At 40.3% G+C, this 27,509-nt stretch overlaps 1 protein-coding gene across 7 annotated transcripts in view; it reads left to right on the top strand.

The window, feature by feature from the left end:
• Positions 1 to 27,128, top strand: part of Hip1 (Huntingtin interacting protein 1) — an 82,967-nt gene extending 55,839 nt beyond the window's left edge. For 4 of the 7 annotated variants that reach the window (XM_065234027.1, XM_065234024.1, XM_065234029.1 and 1 more), the window contains 7 exons: positions 95 to 133; positions 11,366 to 11,879; positions 12,064 to 12,434; positions 12,793 to 13,264; positions 13,461 to 13,708; positions 26,408 to 26,661; positions 26,730 to 27,128. In XM_065234027.1, coding sequence (XP_065090099.1) covers positions 95 to 133; positions 11,366 to 11,879; positions 12,064 to 12,434; positions 12,793 to 13,264; positions 13,461 to 13,708; positions 26,408 to 26,661; positions 26,730 to 27,120 — 2,289 coding nt within the window. In that variant the 3' untranslated portion in view covers positions 27,121 to 27,128. The remainder of the gene's footprint in view (positions 1 to 94; positions 134 to 11,365; positions 11,880 to 12,063; positions 12,435 to 12,792; positions 13,265 to 13,460; positions 13,709 to 26,407; positions 26,662 to 26,729) is intronic. The other 3 variants (XM_065234030.1, XM_065234025.1, XM_065234026.1) reach the window with 3 other exon arrangements.
• The last annotated feature ends 381 nt before the right edge of the window (positions 27,129 to 27,509 follow it).

The raw sequence follows: 27,509 nt of genomic DNA, 5'->3' as shown, positions 1-27,509 counted from the left end.
TTCGTCTACGTTCCTAACGTGCTGATCGTGATCGTGATGGTGATTGTGGATGGAACGATTTCGAAATCATCCAACTGGAAAACACGGCTCGTAGACCAAGTTTTATGAATACAAGATCAACTGCTTCAGACAGGTGATGGAGGTGGAGAATTGTAGATCGCTAGTGGAAGTGCCGTTGAACTAAATGATGCTAGATTTAGGTGCAGATGTTTTTTTAGTAGTTCCTCGTTCGGTAGACGCGCAAAAAAAAGCCTCGCAATGCTGCCGACCAACCGGCATTTTTTTACTAGTTCATTTATTTACTAAGCTCAGTCGTGTTTGACACTTTACGGAGCCAAAAATCAGTAGTGTTTGAATTTACATTTTAAACAGCAGTAGTTCTAGGTTAGTATTGGGTACCAATTACTCGTGGCGGGCTCAAGGTTAATGGATAACAATTTCGATTGGAAGGATCTAGGTAGGAAATGACTGAATCATCAGCGAACAAAGATTTGTGGCAGCCCTGAGGCAAATCAGGGAAGTCCGAAGTGAAAATATTATACAATATAGGCCCAAGAATGCTACCCTGAGGAACTCCTGCTCTAACAGGTAGTCGTTCAGATTTGGATTTTTTGATAATTTACCTGCAGAGTTCTGTCAGTTAAATAATTCTGAACTAATTTCATAATGTAAAGTGGAAAATTAAACTTTTTCAATTTAGCAATCAAATCTTCATGCCAAACACTGTCGAATGCTTTTTCTATGTCTAGAAGAGCAACTCCAGTTGAGCAGCCGTCAGATTTGTTTTAACGAATTAAAATGGTAACTCTTAAGAGTTGATGAGTAGTTGAATGCCCATGGCGAAATCCCAGCTGCTCATCTGCAAAAATTGAGTTCGTATTGATGTGAAGCATCATTCTATTCAAAATTATCTTTTCAAACAGTTTACTTATTGAAGAAAGCAAACTTATTGGACGGTAGCTAGAAGCTTCAGCTGGATTTTTATCCGGCTTCAAAATTGGAACAACTTTTGCATTTTTCCATTTATCAGGAAAGTATGCCAAATGGAAACATCTGTTAAATAATTTTACCAAGAAAGACAAAATTCCAATTCAAAGCTATCAATTTATGAAACTTTTTTTGTTATAGTACTTTTTCCAAATCAGTCCCCCAGGAATCATGAAAAATATTTCCTGAGAGAAAATATTCAGATAATCCCAAGCAACCTTATTCTCAATAGGACTAATAAGACCCAATCTGAAATTATGGGAACTCTCGAATTGCTTAGCAAGGTTCTGAGCTTTTTCCAAATTTGTGATCAAAATTTTACCACCTTCTTTAAGCGCTGGAATAGGCTTTGAGGTGTTTTCAAAATTTTTGTGAGTTTCCAAAAGGGTTTGGAACTCGGGTCTAATTTCAGGGCTGGTAGTGATCACTGCTGTCAAAAATAGTGATTTTAGTGACCATTTTAAAGAAATAAGTGACCAAATAGTGACTTATAGTTGTTAAAATGGTGACTAAAAAGTGATCTAAGAGAAGAAAAGTAGTCGTTATCATGGCACACAAAAGCCATAATACCTCAAGAAGTTTTAAGAATCTGGAGTCAAATTCCATGCACAGTTTTAAAGGCTCGTGTAATTTTATTATTATTTCTAACAACCTCACTCCAAGGGAGTTCTGGAAAAAAATCTTTCAAAAAAGCTCAAATTCTATCTGCTTTCAAGGTAATTCTAAGGATTCATGTGAAGCCTGATAGTTTTGAGTAGAATTTCAAGAAACCCTTAATTGAATTAAAAGTAAATTTTTATGAAAACTCCAAGGGTATTCTGAGGATAATTTCATAAAGTTTGTGGTAGAAAACGAATCCAGAGCATAAGTCCTTGGAATTTGTATTAAAATAATAAAAGGAAGATTACAATTAAATCTAAGAATAACTCCAGGACATCTTCAAAGGAATTTGGAAAATAAATTCAGGTGAGTTTGCCAAACAAATTATGAGAATAAATCGAAGGAATTTGTGAGGAGAAATGCCAATGAATTCTTAGGAGACTTTCGAGGTGAGTAGAATGCCAAGGAAAGGAGTGAGATTCAAAAGGAAATCGGAAATTAATTCAATGAATATTCGGAGAATCTTTCCAAAGGGTTCAAATTGTGGTGAATTTCAAGGTAATTCCGAGGAAAACTAAAAAAAATATCGGAGGATAGCTTCATCGAAATTTTGAGGAATTGAAATCTCCGTTGGATATGGAATGGACTATTCTGAGAGCTTCAGAACTACTTGAATGTTCTCAATTTTTTCCTGAATTTAATGAAACTGCCTTAAAGTTCTTTTGTAGCCTGATGCCCACAATACTTCTCATCAAATTCAAACTTCCCTGAACTTTATAGGACTTCCTAAAGTTTCCTCAATTTTTCTAACGATCATGGATCTCCTGTAAAGGTTTAACAATTCGCTGAAGTTCTTTAAAGTTTATGTGACTTCTCTCATGTTAACGGAACTGCTCTGAGGTTCTTGAACTGGTCAGTATTTTTTAAAAACCCACAACTTTACTGAAATTAATAGATTTGCCTTGAAATTCAACAATTTTCCTTAAGTATTATAACCATTATTAACACTCGCTAATTTTCCCTGAACTTATCTATGCTTACCTGAAATTCTCTAAATTTGATTAATAATCCGGCAAATTTTCTAATATATATTCTTAATTCCCTGACGCTTCTGACGTTTTCGGATCAATCATAGAATTTTTGGTATACCCCATAATTCCATGGAACTCCTTGTAAGTCGTATTCTGAAGCTATCTGATCGTCCTCGAAGTACTCGGAACTTCGCTGAATATCATGAAACTATCTAAAAATATCTAAATTGATTAGGAGTTCTCTGGAATTTCTTGAAGATATCGCTGCTTGCTAAAGGTTCACACATTTTTCTTAAGTTAATGGAACTTTGTTAATGTTCTCTTATCAATTTAACTAAATTTTCGATTTTTTTAGTTCTTGAAATCTCCATGTGTGTTATACTTAAAATACCTTCCAGAAATTCTCCCGGAGTTTCCCATATTTTGAGCGTGTTAAATTCTCTTACGTTCCTACAGTTTGTTTATAGAGCTTCACTGAAATTATCAGCATTTTCAGCATTTCATTCCTCAGAACTTCTCCAAAGTTCCTACAATTGTTGTAAAGTTGATGGGACTGCATTGAAGATCTCTAATCTTTCATAAAGTTTATTACGAGCTTGAAATAAATCATTTATTTTGTTTACTTAATTCTGGCACTTTGAATAATTTCAATATCTTGAACTTGTACATGGAATACGAAACTTCAAGACATTGAATATTTTTTAGATCTTGGAAAACTCAGGTAATTTTATCCAGAAAAATTCACAACTAAAAAAAGTTGTAAATAGTGACTTATTACAAGAAAAAGTGACTTTAGTGACTTGGCCTTAAAAAAGAGACTTTTTAGTGACTGACTTGAAAAAAGTGACCAAGTCACTAAAAAGTGACTCGCTACCAGCCCTGTAATTTAGAAACATTATTTTCAAAAGTTTTGTTCCTCAGGGCAGAGAGTCGCTTTTTAATTTGTTTTTTGCAAATCCCGCCAGATAACTTTCATGGCAGGATTGCGAGTTCTTTGATACTGTCTCCTACGGACATTTTTAAGACGGATTAAGAGCTTAAGATCGTCGTCTATTATAATTGAATCGAATTTAACCTCGCATTTTGGTACTGAGGCAGCTCTTGCTTCAACTATAGAGATTCAAGAGCATAATTAATTTCATCTTTGGTTTGCAAAGGAATGTTTGGATCGAAGTTACATTCCATAAATGTTCGATATTACTCCCGATCAGCTCTATGGTAATTGAATGTAGAGCTTTTTTTTTTTTTTGTTTATTAATTTATTTGATAAGGCTCAACCGAATTAACTTTACAGAGCCGAGGATTCTTGGTCACTTTACAATACATCTTAAAACTATAGTCAAAAGGTACAACACAATAAACACATTATCTTCCGCTATCCAAAAAGCCTCCTCCATCAGAACTGGAGCCGCTTCCAGTAGTTTCATTGTATGGCAAATTGTTGTACGCCAACGAGGGTCAGAGCGCGTCCATTGCAGCAATGGACGCAAAACGTGGTCAGCACTCACACACTCATCACGAAACGGTTGCTTTCCAAAGTCGACGACGCATCGACCGAAAGAACTGCTGATGAAGAACAATGAGGAGGACCACACAATGGTTGCTGCCGAGAAAACAGACGATCGCGTAGCACACATCGAGAGTGGCCTGCTTTTGTCGACAGCCGAGTGAACACTGAATGAATGTAGAGCTGTTGGGATTAGAAATTATTTCTTGGAATATTTCAAAAGTTACTGGAAGGTGATCAGAACCGAAGTCAGCATGGGCTAAAAAGTTGACATGAATCAGTTAAGACCAAATCAATAGTTGAAGGATTTCTTGCTGAAGAAAAGCATTTAGGGCTGTTTGGATATTGAATAGTGTAATAACCTGCAGAACAATCATCAAACAGAATATTACCATTGGAATTGCTTCGAGCATTATTGAGCAGTGTTTTGCATTACAATCACCAATAATGAAGAATTTAGACCTATGACGGGTAAGTTTCTGAAGGTCACCCTTGAGAAAATTCTTTTGTTGGCCTACGCATTGGAATGGAAAATAGGCAGCCATAAACGTAAGTTGTCCAAATTTTGTTTCAACAGAAACTCCCAAAGTTTCAAAAACTTTGGTTTCAAATGAAGAAAGAATTCTATGTTTGATTCGTCTATGAACAATGATGGCAACGCCACCACAGGGTCAATCAAGACGATCATTTCTATAAATGAAATAGTTTACGTCCTTCTTAACCTTATGGTCAGGTTTATGGAACGTTTCAGTTATAACGGCAATATGCACGTTATGAACTCTCAACAAGTTAAATAGCTCGTGTTCATTATCTTTAAGAGATCGAGCATTCCAATTTAAAATATTTAATGATTTAAAATACATTTCTGAATTTCAAAGTCATATTATTAGCAAATTTTACTCCAGTTTGAATAGCATCAAACATGGAGTTAGATTTAAGCATATCAGAAATCATGTCAATTAATGATTTCTGTAAAAATTCCATTTTAGGGGCAGTAATGCTTCCTAAGTCAAAATTGTCAAAATTTCCGTTAGAATTACTTTGGTTAGTATTTTGATTTCTAACCGTTGCAATAGCAGTATAGATAGCTCCATTAACTCGCTGAACATTGTTAGCAGCGAGGGGAGTAGGTACAGATGAAGAATTTTAAGCAGGAGTGATATTTGTACGAATGTAGAATTTGTTCCTCGCTGACCGTTGTTAACAGCAGAGGAATTTGTACCTGGTCGGAAACGTGGAGCGTTTCCTACCTATCGCTTAGAACAACATTGTAGGATCACTTTACGAGTCTTACATTCCCAAAAATTTGATTTGTGGTTTTCACCACAATTTGAACATTTAAATTTCTTAGGATCTTCTTTCACAGGACAGACGGCCTTTGCGTGAAAGGAATCACCACAATTCATGCATTTAGCTGGCATGTAGCAAATTTTTAGTTCCGTGACCCCATCTAGGTTTTGGAAACATCCTCCAGTCTTCCTGAAGTGTTCCCACTTCACTCGGACATGGAGCATAAGGCTAGCTTTTGCCAAGGCCTTAAGGTTGTTTAGTTCACTAGACTTGAAGTGAACTAAATAAAAATCATTAGAAATCCCGTTGCGCGAATCGCCAGGCGGGATTTCATTTTCATTTTGATTACTTGGAGTGGCACAACTCCAAGTAATTTTGTCAGTTCATCTTTGATCTGATCCAGGGATTCACCACTGGGCAGTCCTTTCATGACAACGTTGAACACACGTTCAGTTTTGGTGTCGTAAGTAAAAAATGTGTGCTGCTTCTCAGTAAGATACTTGAGAAGACATTTAAATCCGTTCAAGGTTTCAGCCAATACACGGCATTCACCCCGATGTCCAATTTGTAGTGAAAACTTAACTTTCACGAAGTTCAAAAGTTCCATGCGAAGAGTATGGAAATCGGAACTGGTTATCACAATAGGGGAATCTTTTCCTTCTTGGCATTAAGCCGGGAAAGTTTACTAGAATTTTTCCTGGATGATGGATCATTCTCATCATCCGTTCTTTCTTCTTCTTCTTCGCATTTCAAGCTTATTGCTTATCGCATTTTAGCTTATTGCGTGCTCTCAACTTAGTGTTCTAGATGCACTTCCACAGTTATTAATTGAGAGCTTTCGATGCCTGTACCATTTTTGCATTTGTATAATTGTGTGGCAAGTACAATCATACTCTATGCCCAGGAATGTCGAGAAATTTTCCAACCCGAAAAATTCCTAGACCGGACCGGGAATCGAACCCAGCCACCTCCAGCATGGTCTTGCTTTGTAGCTGCGCCTTTACTGACTGAGCTAAGGGAGGCCCCAATCATCATCCGTGAGCAAATCAAATTGATTGCTCAAATTTATTTCATCAGAAGGGTTTTATTTCAAATTTATTTCATCAAGAGTTTGCCCTTTTCTTTTACGCTTAGGCGCCATGGTGGCAGTAAATTATTCAAATCGACTTCCAAGCAGATTACTATAAGAATCTGAAGGATCGAAGAGGAATTTTCCAAATCTATATCCAAGAAAGATTACCTCGGGTAGGGTCCAAACAAGGATCGAAGAGGAAAAAGAGTTGAACAGGGTAGAAATTTTACAGGTTGAGCACTGAAAAGTGCTGTTTAAATTTGTTGTAGCTTTAGGTAGTAGTAACATCAACAATCAATACGAAACTATCGACTTTAAATTGGCTCACTACTTGACTAGCCTATTGGTCCCAAGCAAATCGATTAACGTACCCCATTATAGTATAAATTCCAGTACTACACTATGTTTGTTTTGATTTGCTATGAAAGTTTGACAGATAAAATGAGGGGTTAGTGGATTTTCCTATGTTTCGAGGGGTGAATCGATTAGCTTGGGACCGAAGATAGTACCAGAGCTGAGCCAAAAAGTTGAGCTCGTTTCTTCGGGACCTTCTGGTCTTAGAGTTACCTCTATGGTAACACTTCCTTCAGCAAAAAGCAAGTAGATCCGCACGGCAAGACAGCACGATGCGAACTGCCTTCTCATCGCCTGGGATTGAGCAATGTGAGAGGACCCATACAAAGGTAATCAAATATGATCTTTCGACCAGCAAACTCATCTGTTCCCTTACCTTTGAAAGGAAATAAGATGAGTACCTACCTTGTTTCATCGACCGAATAGCCTCAATCGAACTGAGACTATCCGAGAAGATGAAGTAATGGTCTATGGGCATATCGGAAATCATCCCCAATGCGAAGTTGATTGCTGCCAGCTCAGCAACATAAACGGAACAAGGTTCCTGAAGTTTATGCAAGGCGGCTGAGTATTCAATGAACACATCAAAGCCAGTGGATTCATCAATGCGTGATCCATCAGTGAAAAATCTTCTATTGCAATTGACTTGTTGGTACTTTTCAGCAAAAAATACGGGGAATTGAGAAGTCGAAGTCGAAGTTGATCTGGAATAGACTGTTTTATGGAGAGATCATAGTCAATGGGAGAAATGTAGTTAGTAAAGCATACACGAAGGGGGTTATAGCACGGAAGGCTAATATCTGGTGACATATAATTAAGAAAGATTCGCACGAATCTAGACTGGATGCTCAATTCGAGCATTTCTTCGAAGTTTTCAATCACAAGGTTGTTACTGACACTACATTTAATCAATATTCTTAATGAGAACTCCCAGAAACGGTTCTGCAGGGGTTTTACTCCCGCTAGAACCTCTAGACTCATATTGTGTGTTGAATGCATACAGCCAAGGACAATACGTAAACAACGATATTGACTGTGTTCCAATTTAATTAGGTGGCTGCTTCTTGCTGAGAGGAAGCAAAAAGAGTCATACTGAAGAACTGAAAGAATAGTCGTTTTATCAAGGGGTTAGTCACTCAGCACATTGTGCCGAAATTATAATCGGCACAGTTTGGGCACATCCATCGGCACCCTTTCGGCATACGATTGATGTAAATGAAATGGGAGCACTGCTGGACAACTATCATTGAAGTTATGCACAACATTACGTGCTGTTTTACTGACGTAAGAACTCAGACCAGCAGTTCACTTATATATCAAAATACGAAATGTAGTTTCTAACACCCTTAGCTCAGTCGGTAAAGGCACAGCTACAAAGCAAGACCATGCTGGAGGTGGCTGGGTTCGATGCTCGGTCCGGTTTAGGAATTTTTCGGGTTGGAAAATTTCTCGAATTCCCTGGGCATATAGAGTATGATTGGGCTTGCCACACAATTATACTAATGCAAAAATGGTACAGGCATCGGAAGCGCTCAATTAATAACTGTGGAAGTGCATCTATAGAACACTAAGTTGAGAACACGCAATAAGCTAATATGCGATATGCAATAAGCTTGAAATGCGAGGAAGAAGAAGAAGAAGTTTCTAACACAGATAAACAGACGTTACACTTAAATCCGGATCATCGTTAGCGCATTTATTGATTGATTTGAAAATTATTATTTCCGCGAACTACTTACTGCTGCATTGGCATCGGATCACTTTGACGTTTCTATATATTTTTTACCTTGCATGCAACATTGTGTGTGACTTAATGAGCATGCTTTTTTTAAACGAGAAACCCGAGAGATGTCGTTTCTGAGGTATATGTTTTCAAGAAAAACTTATCTAAAAAGTTGGGTCTGTTTGTCTGTGGTTCTACAGTGTGCTCAAGAGAAAGAGGCAGTTAATTAGACCCCATTAATACCCTTAATTCAAATAATGCTGCAATTCACACAAAACAAACTACAGAAGTCTATTCATCATCCTCTATAGTCGGTGTCAAACAATGTTCCCCAAAGGCTCCAACTGTTTCCGGCCTCTGATAGGCCGTTGCACTGTGCAAATTGTCTGACAGTATGTCTATGGAAACAGAATCAAATGCGCCCTTAATATCCAAAAAGACTGAAGCCAATTGCTCCTTGTGCGCAAAGGTCAGTTGAATATCAGCTGAAAACATCGCTAGACAATCGTTTGTTCCTTTACTCTTTCGGAAACCAAACTGCGTATTTGAACGTAGGTATTTTGATTCAACCCAATGGTCAAGTCTTGATGGGATCATTTTTTACTAATGATTTTCTCAGGCATGATAACATAAAGATCGGACGGTAAGAATTCTAACCAAACGCTGGTTTCCAAGGCTTTTGAATAGCTATTACTTTAACCTGTCTCCATATTGAATTCCATAAATGAATTATATAGGTTGAGTAATCGTATTTTAGCGATATCGGGGAGGTTTTTAGAAGGTCGAATTTGATCATATCGCTTCACGGAGCAGAATTATTTGATGAAATTCCAGCATTGTGGATGGTTCATTCAGCTAGCCGTTACTTCGGGCTGTATCCCGTAAAGTTGGTTGTGCTGGTACAGAGTCTGGACAAACCTTTTTAGCGAAGTCGAATATCCAGTGGGAGGACTATTCTTCACTCGCATTGGAAGATGAGCCTTTATCCAAAGCGTTGCCATCGAGGTTTCTCTACACCCAACCGGGGGATGTAAGATTCTCTTACAATTATGTGGGATTCATCATCAGAGGATGTTAGTGGAGACCGCATGAACCGAGGATGCGTTATACCTAGCTGCGGTCCAATGCAAGAAAATTGGAGACCGAAAAATGTAGAGTGTATTAGTGAGTGAAATTAGTTATGTCGAAAAAAAAAAGGAAACAGATTGCCGCGACTGGACTCGAACCACGAACGTTGCGATCAAAGACCTGTGCCACTGCTCTCTCCATGCTCCTAAATTTTGGTTCATGAAAAAAAAACATGAAGCGCTCATTTTCTCGCATACTCGACTTCGTATGCTTTTTCTGCTGGAGAGATTCGAGGCAAGTGTGTGCGTCGTTCTACAATGTTCTACAATGTGCGTCGTTCTACAAGCTTGCTGGTATAGTCGAAAGCGTAGATAGAAAACAAAATAAAACATTCGTGGCGATGTTCATGAACAGAGGTTGATAGGAAACGGAACTAACATTCATTGTAATAGATTTTTGGTTTGCGTGTAGAAAGTCGCTGGATAAAACTATGCCAGTAATTTCGTTTCTGTGCTTTTAGTAAGCTTTTAAGCTTTTTTTCAAGCCTTAGATGCTTTTCAAAAAGCTCAGATCTTTCATGTCTACGATAATCTTTAAAGGCATCGGATTTCTCAAGATACAACTTTGTACATTCGTCATCCCATCCAGGGGTGGCGTGTCTACTTTTGAAGGATGCACTTGGAACACGTCGTTTCTGAGCTTCTAATGTGCTTTTGAAGATTAGTTCGGTAAAGAAACGATACTCGTCCAATGGTGGTAGAGGATCGGTAGAATCAATACCACTAGGTCAAAAGGAACTGACTGATCTGTTTTTAGACGACCACTTTTGATTGAAATAATAATTGGTAAGTGATCACTATCATGAGGATCATTGAAAACCTTCCACTGACAATCTAATAATAGTGAGTTAGAGCACAAAGATATGTCAAGACCAGTGTTCAAGATAGTCAAGTTGAAATCGTCGCACAAATCATAGAAAATACCCGCTCTATTGTCATCGTATGATTCGCCCCAGCCAGTACCGTGTGAGTTCATATCGCCCAGTATTAGAACTGAAGGTGGAAGGGTATTAACTGAGCTCCAAAGCTGACGGTGGTTTATGGAAGTTCTTGGAGGTAAATATACAGAAGCTATGCAAAGATCTTTGTTCTTCACATTTATGTGGCAAGCGACAATTTCAATGCCTAAAATTATTCGGATTTAGATTTTATAGAAGGAGTAGCATTTTTTGATCCTCAAAAGAACGCCACCATATGAATCATCTCGGTCCAGGCGGATAATGTTAAAACCGTGGAAGTTTAGTTCATCTTCAGAAGAAAGCCAAGTTTCACAGAGTGCAAATATATCACAATCAGAATTGTGAATCAAATACTTGAACGAGTCTAATTGAGGTATTAAACTACGACAGTTCCATTGTAATAAACGCACCAACCGACATGACAGCTCATAGAAACTACATTTTTTGAATCAATCAGCTCAACTTTCAACTCAGTAGTCCGGTTAAAATTCTACACCATGGAATGCATTTCCACAATAAATTTCCGTTTGGCAGATATTTTGACCATCCTCCGAAGTACGTTTTTGGGCTGTCTAAACGACCTATGCTCCAAATTCTGTCGTATTTCTGTAGAAGTAGTCCACGTAGCCATTGACGAGGTATCGCTAGCACACAAAAAAAAAACATTTCTTTGAAGTTCTCTAACACAGTCTTCCGTTTCTCCCTCCGGCAACAGCACGGCGAAGTGAGTAAGCAGCTAGCCGCCTCTTCCAAGGCCGCATCGGACGCCACCAAGGGCAGAGAGGAACTGCGAGTCCAACTGGACGAAATCCAGCAGAAGCAGTCCGTCGTCGAAGAACAACTGCAGCAGAGTTCATCGGAAGCCCGACGGGAACAGGAAGCGGTCGTGGAAGAGCTGAAAGCCGTATCCGAAAAGTACGAAACCCTGCAGAGTAAGTACGAAGAGATGGAAGCCAACCGGCAGGCGGAAATTGCCGAACTCCACATCAGCAAGGAACGGGTTGAGGAGGAACTGAAGACATTCCACAGCGAAAAGGAAACGCTCCAGGCGGAGAAAGGCGCTCTGGAGAGCAGCCTGGGAGAGATTCAGCAGGAGCGGGAGCAGTTGAATCAGCAGTACGAAGATGTGCTGGGAAAGCTGGCGACGTTGCATATCAAAACGGAAGAGCACACGAAGGAGGAGGCAACACTGCAGCAGAGCGTCAGCCAGAAGGCTCAACAGGCACAAGGTAGGGTTAATGCTTCTTTTGTGGTTCTCTAGATTGTGCTTATTTGAAGTTCACGTTCTTGTTTGCATGTCTGCACACTTTTACACTATCGAATTGAGTGAGTTTTGCACCCGACGGTGTTCTTTGACTTTGGTTCGTAAATGAAATCGGGGTTCTAATATGATAATTTTAAATTCCTCAACAGAATTGGCGGACAAATTGGACCATCTACAACGGGAATACGAATCGTTGCAACAACGGCACACCGATCTCGAAGCAGCCAAGGCCGCCCAGGAACAGGAGTTCAACCGAATCCACGAGGAAGACCTACTCATGCTCGACTCGCTGCAGAGTGAAATGACTGAAAAGGTTTCGACACTGAATGCCGAAAAGGATGATCTTTTTGCCGCCAAGGAGGACACATTCGTACAGTTGATCACACTGCAGACGGAATCCAGCCAGCGAAGTTCGGACTTCGAGTCACTGGAAAAGGATTTGAAGAATGTGATTGAGCAGAAAGATCACGAGCTTGAGGAACTGCGGGTCAAGTATCAGGAGCTGGAGGAGAAGTATCAGGTAAGGTGGTTTTGGATGTTTACTTTTTTCTGTGGATACCGAGAAGAGGGATTTTTGAATTTGTAAAGTCAAGAATTGCTCTCTCGGGTGCACATTGTCGTTAACCCCCCTCATCACATTTGCATCCTGGATTCATGAGTAAATAACCTAGCTTCCTGTTAATCCACCGTCAAAGCAGTTTATGTATCGCTATTTGTATGTAAATAACCCCCGAACATCACTGTGTAAGGCTTCCCATCCGGTATTGCTAGAGGTAAAAGTGAGAGATCACCCGATCATCTCTATGTTGAATCGTTCCGCTTCGGTTTAACCAAAACGATTGATGTTCTATTTTGTTCTCACCCAAATTCTTCCCAAGTCCCTCGATGCAAATATGGACCGACTGCTGGCCGAAAAGGGAGCAATCGAGTCTGACCTGCAAGATTTACTTCACCAACAGGAGGAAATGGATCAAAAGTATCAGGATGCATTGGGCACGATCAAGAATCTGGAAAACTCACTGGTGGATACGAAGATCTCCGGCGAAACGGCACTCCGCACTCTGCTGGAAGCCTGCATCAAGTCGTCAGAGAAGCTTACCCTCAGGGCGATCAGCGAAAGCGAGATGCCCGGTGCCAGTGGAACGCCGACCTATTTCCTGATGATCGCCGAAGAGCTGCAGGAAGTTCTGTCCAAGTTGACGATAGTGCACGAGAACTACCTGAGGGACAACTCGACCAACGTGGAATCGCTGGCCCGGAAGGTGATCATCGGAGCGCACCTGCTGGCATCGGCCCACGTGCAGGGGATGTCGATTTGCAACCGGTCGGCCAATATCGAGTGTGGCGAACGTGAGTATGATTTTGGTCGTGTTGATCGATATTGTTTCTGAATAAGCTTAATTTTGAGAATTTTATCCTTAATGCATGCACTATTTTTTGTTAATTTTTCACTGTGTAAGTATTGATCTCAAAACAAACAAAAAATCATATTGATGTTGAAATGTTCTAAACTGTTTTTTTTTTTCATCTGCAAATCCGCAAACAGGCATAGCCGAGGAGATCAAGGAACTGGGTGCCTCGATTAATGGCCTTTTCCAGTCGCTGCAGAAAACGACCGAATCGGCCACCGTAAGCGAGAAGATCGCCGATCTGCGGGGAAAACTTCAAGGCGTGACTAACATGATCGGTGACCTGAGCAAGCAAACCGATGGAACGGAGAACCTTGGCGACCTGGTGGAAAACGAACTGACCAGCATGGACAAGGCGATCGAGGAAGCGGCATCGCAAATTGAGGTAAAGCACCACACTCCCTCGGCGACGACATTTCTCAATGTCGGTGTAATGAGACGTACGCTCGCCGATGTGGAAACTTGCGTCGTCCAGTTTCGTTGTTGCCTCGTTCTGCCCAGGTCTACAGTGGTGAGCCCTCTTTGTAGTAACCGTGTTTGTTGATCCCACACGGAACGGGAGTTTTTTTGGTTGGGTTGAAGTCTTCTTTCTCTAAGGACGTATGACTAGAGATATGTCCTCTTTCTTTTCTGTATAAATTTGAACACTTTCTATATTTTTCAATATCCTGTCTGATTTTTGAGTTTACAATGTTTGAAGGGGATGGTGGATTATATGCATTTTCTACAGTTTCAAGTGGTATCAAGATACCTTTCGAACACTGCTTGTGAGCAGAAATATATTCAATACTGAATGGGATAAAGTCGTCAGGTAGATTTAAAGCTGCTCGAACAACGCAAATGCAATAATTGTTGTTATATCAAAATGTAATCGAGTTGTTGTTCTTCTCTGTACATGTATCCTTAGTTTAGACTGACTGCACATATCAATTTGCTACTCCGAATCAATGAAATTGCACAATGAATCAACTAAATATCCATTCTCAATGTAAAAGTTTCAGTGTTTCCATATTTCAAAAATCAATAACGGCTCCGGCCATTTCCTTGCAATCAGGTGGGAGTGAGGAAGGAATATTAGTGTGATTAGTGTGTGTAGTAGGTAGGGACCGTTGGATCAGGATTCACCTTGAAAAGTGATGCCATCGTGATTTTTATATAATTTAGTTTTTTTTTTTTAAACTAACGCGAATAATATTTACGATCTTTTGGTGCGAATCTATCAATTCAGTAATGTATAGGGGCCAAGGATAAAACCCACGATCTTCTGCTTAAACAGCTAAAACGGTTGCCACTTAGACACCGGGCTCCTTATATAACAACAAACTATTACGAACAACGAATGTTCAAGCCGAACTCAACCCGAAAAAGTCTTAGATCGAACCGGAAATCGAACCGAGCCACCTCCAGCATTATCTTGCTTTGTAGCTGTGCCTTTGGCGGCTGAGCTAAGGGAGGCCCCTTAAAATGTCATTAATGTCAGAATCAGGGATTGAAGCGGTTTTTGTGCGTGATGGTCTGTTTATATTCGTACACTCATGCTCTACCGTCGTCTATCTCAGGCCGATGCCATAATGAAAGCGAAGAGAAGCGAAGAGCCGTGCAAAGCGTTGAAACTACACAGGGGATTATTGATATTATTCCTTACATTATTTCCAACGCTTTACATCGCTCCCACTATGGAATCGGCGTCACACAATACAAACGATAGAACAACATTCTAGCAAAAAAAAATATCAAATCACTATCATATGACAATGTGTTATTTCGTTCTAATTCATCAATTTTGGGTAAATTAAACCATTTTTGATTAGAAATTTTATTACCAGGACATCACTGCTTGCTAAGTTCGTACTGTACTTCGATAGCTTGTTTTGCAAGGGTTGGAAGCTAAAGCAGCCGATTATCACAGAAAATGCGTCATCTATGGTTACAACCACTCCTCCGGTGGCACAAACGTCATCCAAGTACACTTTGCTTGAAGCCGATTTTCTTGGATCTTTGGTTCGACTATTGGTCAATCATTGACCGCTGAAGTAAACAATACGAGTTTCAGTCTCGTTTAGACGTTTGTTGACCAAGGTTGCGGCTTGGACATGGGTGGAAATATATCAAGTGCGTGGTGCTTATTAAAAAATATGGTGATTGAATTATGTTTATCGTTGCAAATGTTAGAAGGAAAGGGCATCATTTTTACAGCAGCTGCAAGGACTCGTCATATTCGGATGTTTGGAATTTTGGGATTGATAAATCGTGATGATGGAAACGTATGGCTGGAGCTTAAACTAATGTGGACACCAACGGCATCGCCATCACCGACGGTGGCTTCATGAACCAACGAGCGTACCAGAGGATTGGTTACAACACTGGTCAGAATCCTTACAATCTAAGACAATCCACATTCTGAAACAGAGAAATCAGAATTAGAAAACCCAGCAACATGGGCTAGGACGAACGGTTTTGCTTTCCTTCCGAAGGAAAATGTGACCAGAGATTTTGCGCCTCGAAAAATCCCAACGACCTTGGCTAGTGTGCGATTTACCTTGTGAAGCGCTGGTCCGAAAGTGAGTGGAGAGTTACCCGTATGTGTTTATGAAGCATTGCCATAGAGACCTCCGTTTACCGGCATAAAGCTGTCCACGAGACAGTTGCGATCAGCTGACTTTTTTGTTTACCAAGAACTATTGACAGATCACAGTAGAACCATAGACGTAACTCTAAGACCAGAAGGTCCCGAAGAAACGTGCTTATCTTTTGGCTCAGCTCTGGTACTATCTTCGGTCCCAAGCTAATCGATGCACCCCTCGAAACATAGGAAAATCCACGAAGCCCTAGATTTATCTGTCAAACTTTCATAGCGAATCAAAACAAACATAGTGTAGTACTAGAATTTTGACTAGAATGGGGTACGTTAATCGATTTGCTTGGGATCAATAGGCTAGTCAAGTAGTGAGTCAATTTGAAATCGTTAGTTTCCACCGGTTGGTAGAACTGGCAGTTTATTTTCATATGAATATCTGCTTGGTTTATGTTTACATTCAGCACAGTTAACAGAAGAGCACTTACACACTCTAGATTTCTAGCTGTCAGTCAGTCACTGAGCAACGTCTCTTGGATCACCTTATTGAACTGTTGCGCTTAAAACGAGGGGCTGCACACATGGCTTGCTGACTCGTTACGCGTCAAGTTAAGACCTGCTTACACTAGCGCTAATATAAGCCACACAGCTATAGCATAGAGGTAACTCTAAGACTAGAAGGTCCCGAAATAACGTGCTCAACTTTTTGGCTCAGCTCTGGTACTATCTTCGGTCCCAAGCTAATCGATTCACCCCTCGAAACATAGGAAAAACCAATAACCCCTCATTTTATCTGTCAAACTTTCATAGCGAATCAAAACAAACATTGCGTAGTACTAGAATTTCGACTAGAATGGGCTACGTTAATCGTTTGCTTGGGACCAATAGGCTAGTCAAGTAGTGAGCCAATTTAAAATCGTTAGTTTCGTATTGATTGTTGGCTATAGGATTAAACGCTTACCGCTCAACCACCGGCGCCGCCAAGACCTGGCACTTGGATTTTTATTTCAATTATGAAAGGGGCGTCTTTTCCACAGTCTACCAAGGGCGCAGTAAAGTCTCACTGAGCAGTTCTTTCGGAAAAAAAAATTATGGCACATCTAGAGGAATCTCGATTTTAAATGGTCGAAAAATCTCACACTAGCAAATCAATCTTTTTTCATCTCTGAGAATCTAAACCCATCTACTCGCATCGCTTTCCACCTTTTTGCAGGAAATCTTAAAAATCATAACCAATCGTGCTTCTATCTATTAAGCGTGAGTGCATCTTACAACAGCAAAGCAAAAAAAAATCCTGCATCTTAATTAGAGTCGCTCCCCTCCAGGAAGTCCGAAAGATTACGGAAATCTGAAGAAATATCCAGGAGTATCCATTTTCAGCGGAAGTTTGGAAAAACCTCCGGAAGAAGCTCATGGAGAAACTTCCAGCGGAAGACGAAAGAAACTTCTAGGAGAAGTTTAAAGGATCTTCCTGGAGAGGACGAAAGAAACATCCTGAAGTAGCTGGAAAAAAACTTCCTGAGGTATTTTGAAGAAACTTTTGAAGTCAGAAGTTTCTTCCAGCGGAAGCCGGAGGGTTTTCGGGACCGTCGGAAGATACTTATAGGAGAAGTTTGGGAAAACATTCCAGAAGAAAGAGATTTTGACGCCAGAAGAAGCTTCCGAGACAAGTCGATTTTGACGTCGGACTACGTCTGTGATTTCTATATGGGGGTACACTTTGTGAAAACCGAAAATGGAACGTGTAACAAAATTATGAAAGATTTTGAACGTTAATAACTCAGCTTTCCCTGGACCAATTTCAATCATTTTATCACCAATCGATCACAAATATTCCTACGCATTTGCTAAATTTAGTACTTTATCAATTTTCAAAATGTCACTATTGAAAATTACTCGGATGTGCAACTGTTGCTATGATAATTAAAATTATCACCGATTACCTGCGAAAAGCGATTTCCCTAACACAGATTTGAAATGATGAAGTAATGAAATTGGGTTGTTAGCGGAATGCTAAATAAAACAGCAAAAGGGTTTATCTTCCATTTAATTCCACTTAATTATTTGTGGTATCCATGACAGATACGTATTTCGACTACAATGTGCAGTCTTCATCAGTGTCATTCCCACTAAAGAACTTATCAAAATCTAACCCCCTTAAGTACTCATCCCCTAGGTAAAAAAGTCAAGATCATAGGTATAAAAATGAAACTACAATGTGTTGAATCGGAACCTACCTAACTAATAAAAACCAAAGATTTAAGTAAGCTAAAGGAGAAAAATCTATACAAATCTCTAATAAGGAAAATCCCCAAAGGCCTGGTAGCCATCATAATGAAGTAATGAAATTGGTTTGTTAGCGGAATGCTAAATAAAACAGCAAAAGGGTTTATCTTCCATTTAATTCCACTTAATTATTTTTGGTATCCATGACAGATACGTATTTTGACTACAATGTGCAGTCTTCATCAGTGTCTATGATTTTGACTTTTTTACCTAGGGGATGAGTACTTAAGGGGGTTAGATTTTGATAAGTTCTTTAGTGGGAATGACACTGATGAAGACTGCACATTGTAGTCGAAATACGTATCTGTCATGGATACCAAAAATAATTAAGTGGAATTAAATGGAAGATAAACCCTTTTGCTGTTTTATTTAGCATTCCGCTAACAACCCAATTTCATTACTTCATTATGATGGCTACCAGGCCTTTGGGGATTTTCCTTATTAGAGATTTGTATAGATTTTTCTCCTTTAGCTTACTTAAATCTTTGGTTTTTATTAGTTAGGTAGGTTCCGATTCAACACATTGTAGTTTCATTTTTATACCTATGATCTTGACTTTTTTACCTAGGGGATGAGTACTTAAGGGGGTTAGATTTTGATAAGTTCTTTAGTGGGAATGACACTGATGAAGACTGCACATTGTTCATTTCAAACAACACTCAGTTCACCAGCCTTATATGTGTATGTACACCCTACTAGCTCAGAATTACTCAACCATCACGACAAAATGGTCCTTTTCAGGGCCACCATAAATTTGTAAAAGTGTATTTTTGGACATTTGCCACGTTCATCAATCGGAATTCCGTATCAAGGTAGAGCTAGAATTAGGGCGTAACATGTTTTGTAAACAATTACTTGTTTTGATGATGTCTTGAAAGTCAAGCTCGCCCATGCAAATCAACATCACCATCAGGTATGGCAAGACTTCCCCTACCCGACGGTAATGTTGGTTTACGTGAGCGTGCATTGAATTTTTAAAGAGAAGTCATTGTTTACAAAAGCTGTTACGCCTAATTCCAGCTCTATCTAGATATGTTTAAATCTAACATACAATGCTCTTGAAGGCAAAATTGGGAGTGCAATTTCAAAAACCATAGTCGGTCGCGGCATGAAAGTGGTCTGATTTTGATCCAGATATGATGGATTTTAATTCTTAATACGCCAATCGATAGGATTTTTTCTACGAATCTGTTAAAATTATGACTTTATCATTTTTCAAAATGTCTCTATTGAAAATTGCTCGAATGTGCAACTGTTGCTATGATAATTAAAATTATCACCGATTGCCTGCGAAAAGCGATTTCCCTAACACAGATTTCAAGGTTGAATTCCATCCGGTCTCACCAGTGTTTATTCAATCACCGCGTGGTGAGTGGTGGTGTTCTCCAGTACACAACAAAAGGTTGCCTGCAAGCAGCGTGCTGCAGCCCACATGAGATCAATAGAAGGAGGAAGAAGCCGCACCGCTATTGATCGGAATCAGTAGCTCTTCGTGAGTCGCGGTGGGCCATCTGTGTCAAGCGCGTCATACTATAGAGTATACACAGAGAGAACCCCGCTCAAATTCCTATTCCTACACAAAACACAAGCTCCTGCTGCTGATAACAAGTATGATTTATTATATAAGACCACGTAGTCCTACGTCACCAATGTGTACAACCCCATAGGGCTGTCCCTTGTAGTTTTTTTTTTTCTGGGAGAAAGCAGAAACTAACTTACGGGGTAAGGTGGAAGAAAATTCCAGGGGAATGTTGGAGGAAGCAGTGTTGGCAAAATCATCAATCAAATGAAATTTTTCCGCTCTCATACGTTCTCAATATCACGCGTGATATTGGAACAAAATATCATGCTTGATATTGATTGTACAAGCTCCTTTGATATTGCGAGACTATTCACAACGCGCAAAAATCAAGCTGAGAGTTGACTCGACACTTAGAGAGAGAAAGCATAGATCCTCGAGATCCCAATGCCGCTAGATCTCTTTTTACTCTTCACCTATGGCAGACACCAAGCGAGTGCTGCTAGCCGTTATGGAGGTTTCGGTTGCGTTTGGGTGTAAAGCAAAAATCATGAAACTCAATCTCACCACAGGTTTGTTGAGATTTGCAGCTGGTGAGTTTTGTTAGGTTGTCCGAGCTGCGATAACACAGCTTGCAAAATCAACCGCAGTTGTTTGCTAGTTGATGTTTGTCTTGTCTACGAAAATCAAGCGTGATCTTGGGCATTGGTGAGGTTTCATTTTTTGATATTTTCCCAACACTGCTTCCAAGGAATGATTAAATAAACATCAGATTTTTTGGAAAAAAGAACATTCCAGGTGGCGCAGCTTAACCAACAATCAATAAGAAACTAACGATTTTAAATTGACTCACTACTTGACCAGCCTATTGGTCCCAAGCAAATCGATTAACGTACCCTATTCTAGTCGACATTCTAGTACTACACATGTTTGTTTTGATTCGCTATGAAAGTTTGACAGATAAAATGAGGGGTTCGTGGATTTTCCTATGTTTTGAGGGGTGCATCGATTAGCTTGGGACCGAAGATAGTACCAGAGCTGAGTCAAAAAGTTGAGCTCGTTTCTTCTGGACCTTCTGGTCTTAGAGTTACCTCTATGGCTTAACCATGATATTGGAACATGACCGTTGGACAGCTGCCACATCGATTTTCTGGATGCAGCTTTTGATCCAGTTGGTGAGTTGCTTGGTGTTCTTGGTCTTCCAATTATCCTTGTATACCACGGAGCTCAATAGACCGTCTTTTGGCATATATCTCGAGTAATATTTGAAAAGGGCCCATCCTCGTTGATCGATTCTCTTCATCGACTTTCTCTTCGGTTTACCACGGCAGCATAAACGAATTTTTAACTAAGCTCGCAGCACAGTTCGATGGAAGTTGATGTTAGCTTGCGCCTGAAACAATACACTCAATGAGAAATTCATTTGCAGTCGGGTTATTCGCGAACGAGAAAATCGATGAAGAGAATCGATCAACGATGATAGGCCCTTTTGCCGTGTGTCACGAGATATGGTATATTTTAGCTTCGAAAGACTTTCCGTCATACTTCCGGGTCATCTAGCAGCATTGGGATCTCGTGGTTTGAATTAGTTCGTCAGTGTACTCTGGGGATCTGGTTTTCTTTCTACACACGATTCCCTTCATCCTTAAGGCCCACGCACATTAGATCCGGATGGGACGCGTTGCGGCAAAGTGACAGCTAAATCTATTGTCTAACTGTCAAATTTACGTCAACGCAACGCAAACGAATCTAATGTGGGTGGCTCTTTAGAGTTTTGCAGATGTGTAACTTCGAACAACAGAACTAGTTATCTCCACTCATGTCTTCGTCTGAGAATTTCTACCTATTTCTACGAGGGCACCAGCGGCGTTCAATTTCCCGTTTTTTTTTTAATATAATAACAGGTATCTCATACCTCCTGAAACCAGTGGCACAAAATAAGTACGACCCGGGGTCAGTTTTTGCCCACTGACCCAATCAAAAAGCTACTGACAGTCAAACATAAGTTCTGCCAGGGGTGAGCACATGCATTTAGGAATGCAAAGCAACTGTAATGAATGTAAGCATTTGGCCAGAGTCATTCAAGCTAGAAATTCAGATTGTATAAAATTCCATAACCGTCGTTTTAAATGAAATATTCAAGTAGCCAGATGGCACTAGACGCTACCAACAATCAATACGAAATTAACGATTTTAAATTGGCTCACCACTTTAGTAGCCTATTGGTCCCAAGCAAACGATTAACGTACCCTATTCTAGTTGAAATTCTATTATTACACTATGTTTGTTTTGATTCGCTATGAAAGTTTGACAGATAACATCAGGGGTGTGTGGATTCATGCAGAACATGCAGGGGTGAGTGAAATAGCTTGGGACTGCTTGGGACCGTTGTTTTGGTACTGAGTGAGCCAAAAATAATAATGATTTTCTACGGAACCCAGTGGTCTTAGAGTTACCTTTATGACGCTACTCATTGACCTGTCAGAAGTTTGTTCTTGTTTTGATTTGTTAGCTCCGGATGATTTTTTTTTCGTCAGCTAGTCCCAGCTGGGTGATATGCCGCCATGTTATTGAAACCAACATCTGAAACGTTACCATCCAAGTGTGAACTGCAAAAATGGCGTGACTGAATTGTTTTATTTTTATCAAATGAAATTATTTTCCATTTTATGCCATATAAATGGTTGACTTCGTGGTAGAAAATCAGAAAATGATGTTTTATGAGTTCTATGTTTATTTTTTACAAAATGTAAGCAAAAATAATAATTATTGTTTACCAATTATGAGCTGTCAGTGGGGCCCCCAATTCGCGGACCCGCAGCGATGTAAGCTCTTGGCAAGGCAAGGCAAACAAGATAGGGTTGCCACCTAGCTGGCTAGTCCGTATCGAAAGCAAAGCAATATCTGAAAAGCAAAACCACAAAACGGCATAAAACTTTGATCTGTAATGGGATATTCAGACGAATTTCACTTAATTGCCATTATGCTATTAGTTGCCGAAAAATTTCCGAAGCCAAAACTGGATAAAAGTTCGGTAACGATCATTTTTTCGCGAGATTTTTGATTAAACTGTATTCCCAACAAGAATTCCAATCAACCACAGTGCAGGGGAAACATGTCAGAAGGGTCTAACTCGAAATGTAAACAATGACTTGGATCGTCGGTTTCTTACGAATGACAACACACCCACTCAAACTAATTCAATCATCTGACAGAGCAATGTTTGTTCTATGAGCTAGTGTAGTCAGATTCCGTGGGTGTGTGGCCACCCTAATAAATTTGTTATGGTTATTTTGCTTAACGACGTGTTTGGGGTATCATCCAAACCATTTGTGAAAAAGTTCGACTGTTTGGGTTATTGTTCGTTTATGGTATTTGTTTATTAGGGCATTCAAAAGAAATCGACGTTCAACGTCATTGTTTACGTTTCGAGTTGTACCCTTCTGATACACGGTTAGAAAAAAGTACCCAAAATTAAGTTCTTTTCACTCATCCCGGCACTATAGTGCAGGAACCCAAAAGTAGGTAAAGCCTGGGACGGGACTTGACAATCGGGTAGCGATTTCGAGCCAATTTGCTGTCAAATCCGAGCCAGTTTCTGATTGGTCGATTTGACAGTAGCAATCGTGGAATAAAAAGGAAACAGGGATCGTATCAATCTAGCTGGCAGTGATGCCGGAGTCAATGTTGACGTCAATGGCGTTGTTAATTGTTTATATTTGCGAAAGGAAAGATGAAAAATCGAGTGCACTGCCTGTTTTAAGCCATGGATATTGTTGTTGGTTTATGGTTGTTTTTATTGTGTTGAGCAAAAATGATATACAAGCTGCTAAACTGCGGTAGAAACTCCGTAAAAAATCCAAATTAAAATAGAAAAATATTTTACATTCCTGGCATCATTGGTCAACTCCGTCAAACACCACACACAACTTTCCGAAGGGTATTCTTCAAAAACATTAAGAAGAGTGAGAAGCTCGATTGTCAAGTCCCGTCCCGGGGTAAAGTGGGTCAAAGTAAATTCCGTTTACTTGTGTACAATTCGTATGGAATTTTCCACTGGCTTTTTACCAAAAGTAAGTTAGTTGTACCCAAAAGTAGGTAAATATGATTATACTCTACGTTGGGTTCCCACACTTTACTACCCCTGTTGGGTGGTTTTGCTCCTCCGTTTTAGAAGGAGAAAAAGAGACAAACTAGTCAAAAGTAGGTAAAAGTGAACTTCCCGTTGGGTACTTTTTTCTTACCGTGCATGTTTACCCTGAGTGGATTGTTTTGATTTTTTTTCTGACAGTTCTGCGGGAGCCATCATCCATGTCGAGGAGAACAGGTACGGCAGTGTGATTTATAATTTCTTTCATTCTTCCGCTGCGCAGCGAGTTTGTCGTCAAATTCGCAGTTCCATGGAAAAGTGAGATAATGAAAGGGATGGCCAGTTTCACATTGCAGGATCTGTTTTCTCTGACATTCAGCCATCATTCCATTTGTCATGAGATGATAGTCTGTCAATTTTTCTGTGGCAATTTGTAACCTACGTGGCGCTAGTGAGCAAGTAATTTCTAACGTATTTTGGTTTGAAAATTTACACAAATTTTTTGATAAAATTTGTACCTATAAAGGGTGATACGGTCAAAATTTGGTCAAGGGAAAACGCGTTTCAATCGGTGAAATCGTTTATTTAAAAAATCAAATTAAATTTCTTTTTCAAGTTCAATTAGTATAAAATTCAGGAAAAATATTCAGTTAGGCTTCCGCTTTTCCAAATCCGAATTGCCGGGCCTTACGCTTGACCCCTGCCATCAGATTTTGTACAGCCACCTTGTCCACCTTCTTTGCCGCAGAAAGCCAGTTTGCCTTGAACTGCTGCTCGCCATTAGCAGTTTTTTGGTCTTCTTTAGGTTCCGCTTGACAATAGCCCAGTATTTCTCAATTGGGCGGAGCTCTGGCGTGTTGGGAGGGTTCTTGTCCTTGGGAACCACCTGCACGTTGTTGGCGGCGTACCACTCCATGGCCTTTTTACCGTAATGGCAAGATGCCAAATCCGGCCAAAACAGTACGGAACAACCGTGTTTCTTCAGGAAAGGCAGCAGACGTTTGTTCAAACACTCTTTCACGTAAATTTCTTGGTTGACAGTCCCGGAAGCTATGAAAATGCTGCTTTTCAAGCCACAGGTACAGATGGCTTGCCAAACCAGATATTTCTTTGCGAACTTTGACAGTTTCATGTGCTTGAAAACATCTGCTACCTTTCCCCTTCCTTTTGCCGTATAAAACTCCTGTCCCGGAAGCTGCTTGTAGTCGGCTTTGACGTAGGTTTCGTCGTCCATTACCACGCAGTCAAACTTCGTCAGCATCGTCGTGTACAGCCTCCGGGATCGCGCTTTGGCCGTCGTATTTTGTTTATCATCGCGATTTGGAGTCACTACCTTCTTGTAAGTCGATAGTCCGGCTCGTTTTTTGGCTCGATGCACGGTTGTAGACGATACACCCAGCTTATTTGCGGCATCTCGGAGACAGAGGTTAGGGTTTCGCTTGAAACTACCGGCAACTCTCTTTGTCGTCTCAGCGGCTTCCGGTTTTCGATTCCCCCCCGATCCAGACTTCCTGGCTGTTGACAAACGTTCCCCAAACACTTTAATTACATTTGTAACGGTTGATTTGGCAACTTTTAGCGATTTTGCCAACTTTGCGTGCGAGTAGCTTGGATTTTCGCGATGCGCGAGCAAAATTTTGAAACGCTGCTCTTCTTGCTTGGACGGCATTTTGACAACTGAAGAGTGAATTCCAAAATCAAAATAGGAACAACATTCTACACACACACACCTTCAAAATGAGGGGTGTTCAGATTTTTAAAAACAAAATTGAAAGAAATACGTCAAGTTGATATTGACCAAATTTTGACCGTATCACCCTTTAATATGATTTGCTTTTTCCACTCAGTTTCAAGCTGTGATTGGATCCGCTTTTTGTGAAATCCTCTCAACCACAACAAAGGATTCGCACACCTCTCAACATATTTTAGCCTTCTGTCAGTTGACCCAACTAACGAATCCACCATCTCGGCCCAACTAGCGAATTTTGACTGTATGCCATTTTGGAAAATTAGGCGAGAATCAAAATGACCGAATTTCACCAAAAACTTGGTTCATTGCCCTTGAGTGGTAAAATCCAAAATTTGTTTATTTGTTACGCAAAGCAAACATCAGATTTTTTTAAGTAGGGAAAAGTGGACCGTTTGGCCACCTTAAGAAAAATCATCACTGAATGATACCAAATTCAGTGGAAAATTCAAATGATGTTTAACCAAATTGATAGTTTCAAGCCTTATTTACATCATGAATATAAATTGAATATTGAAAGTAAACTATCGAATCATATGAAAGGAGATGGCGCGTATAGTCAACTCCCTCGAAGCAGAAGCATTTTAAAATCTCTCTCCCAAACCTCACCAAAATCAACAAAACAAAAACCCTGTAATATAGGAAATCAACAAACATATTGTGTGAAATTTCAGCACATAACTGTGTTTAAAAGACATATAAAATAAGCATTTTTCCAATTTCGTCCTAGTTTTGCCAGACGTAAATAGCACCAACGAGATACATTTATCCATCACCCTGTAGATCGGGCTACCCTTAAACAGTTACAATGCATATCAATTTTTGTTTTTCTCGATAACCACACCCACACCTTTCATCGTCACCTAGGAAATGCTATCGAAATCCCGCGCATCCGACTCCGGCATCAAGCTCGAGGTGAACGAAAAGATCCTGGACGCCTGTACCACTCTGATGCATGCGATCCGGATCCTGGTGCAGAAATCGCGCCTTCTGCAGTCGGAAATCGTTGCCCTCGGAAAGGGTTCCGCCTCGGCGAAGGAGTTCTACAAACGGAACCACCAATGGACCGAGGGATTGATCTCTGCCGCCAAGAGTGTCGCCCAGGGAGCTAACTTTTTGGTGTAAGTAACTCGCAATAATCGTAGACAGAACGTTCGACAAATGTGGAGAATTTTTGCACGAATTACAGGACGGCCGCCAACAAAACCGTCTCCGGAGGGGCACGGCACCAGTTGGATCTAATCGTGGCGGCGCAGGAAATCGCAGCCTGTACCGCACAGCTGGTAGTGGCTAGCCGCGTCAAGGCACCGCGGGGAAGTCAGAACCTAGCGGCCTTGGGCTCTGCCTCGAAGAATGTCACCCAAGCTACCGGAATCGTGGTAGCAACTGCCAAAGATTGCAGCCAACGGTTGGAGGACTCGCAAGACCTGGATCTGAGTTCGCTGACCATTCATCAGGCCAAAACCAAGGACATGGAAATCCAGGTCAGGGTCCTCGAGCTGGAACAGGCCCTGCAAACGGAACGGATGCGGCTGGCAGCGTTCCGAAAGAAGAACTACCAATCGCCAGTGGAAGACTAAATCCCAAATTACTGAACTGATTTATCATCTCTCTTTAAACGATACAAAATTGAAAGCGATCAGTAAATTATTATCAATCGTAGAAATATCGCAAGACAATACTATATTAATATCATGGCATATGTTATGTAGTGGAGATTATTCCTGAAGCATACACCCTTAAAATCGAATGTATTCGCACCCACCTGTCGAGAATGAAAAAAAAAACCTGGTAACGAAAAGTCCTGATGTTGTCAAACAAAAAAAAAAGCCATCAATATGATAGATAAAAACAGTGTTGGAACCTGACAAACAAAACTATCTGGTAGGTATCTGTGTGATAATTGTCAAACAATTGAAGCACATCATTTCACATTTCACATGGCAATCATTTCACCATTTCTTTTTTG

This window comes from Ochlerotatus camptorhynchus, unplaced genomic scaffold (genome assembly GCF_037179485.1).
Source record: "Ochlerotatus camptorhynchus isolate MF236.1 unplaced genomic scaffold, CSIRO-AGI_Acam_v1.1 ptg000428l, whole genome shotgun sequence".
Classification (NCBI taxonomy): Eukaryota; Metazoa; Arthropoda; class Insecta; order Diptera; family Culicidae; genus Ochlerotatus; species Ochlerotatus camptorhynchus.
The sequence above is the reverse complement of the archived record's forward strand: the minus strand, read 5'-3'. Positions and strand labels throughout refer to the sequence as shown.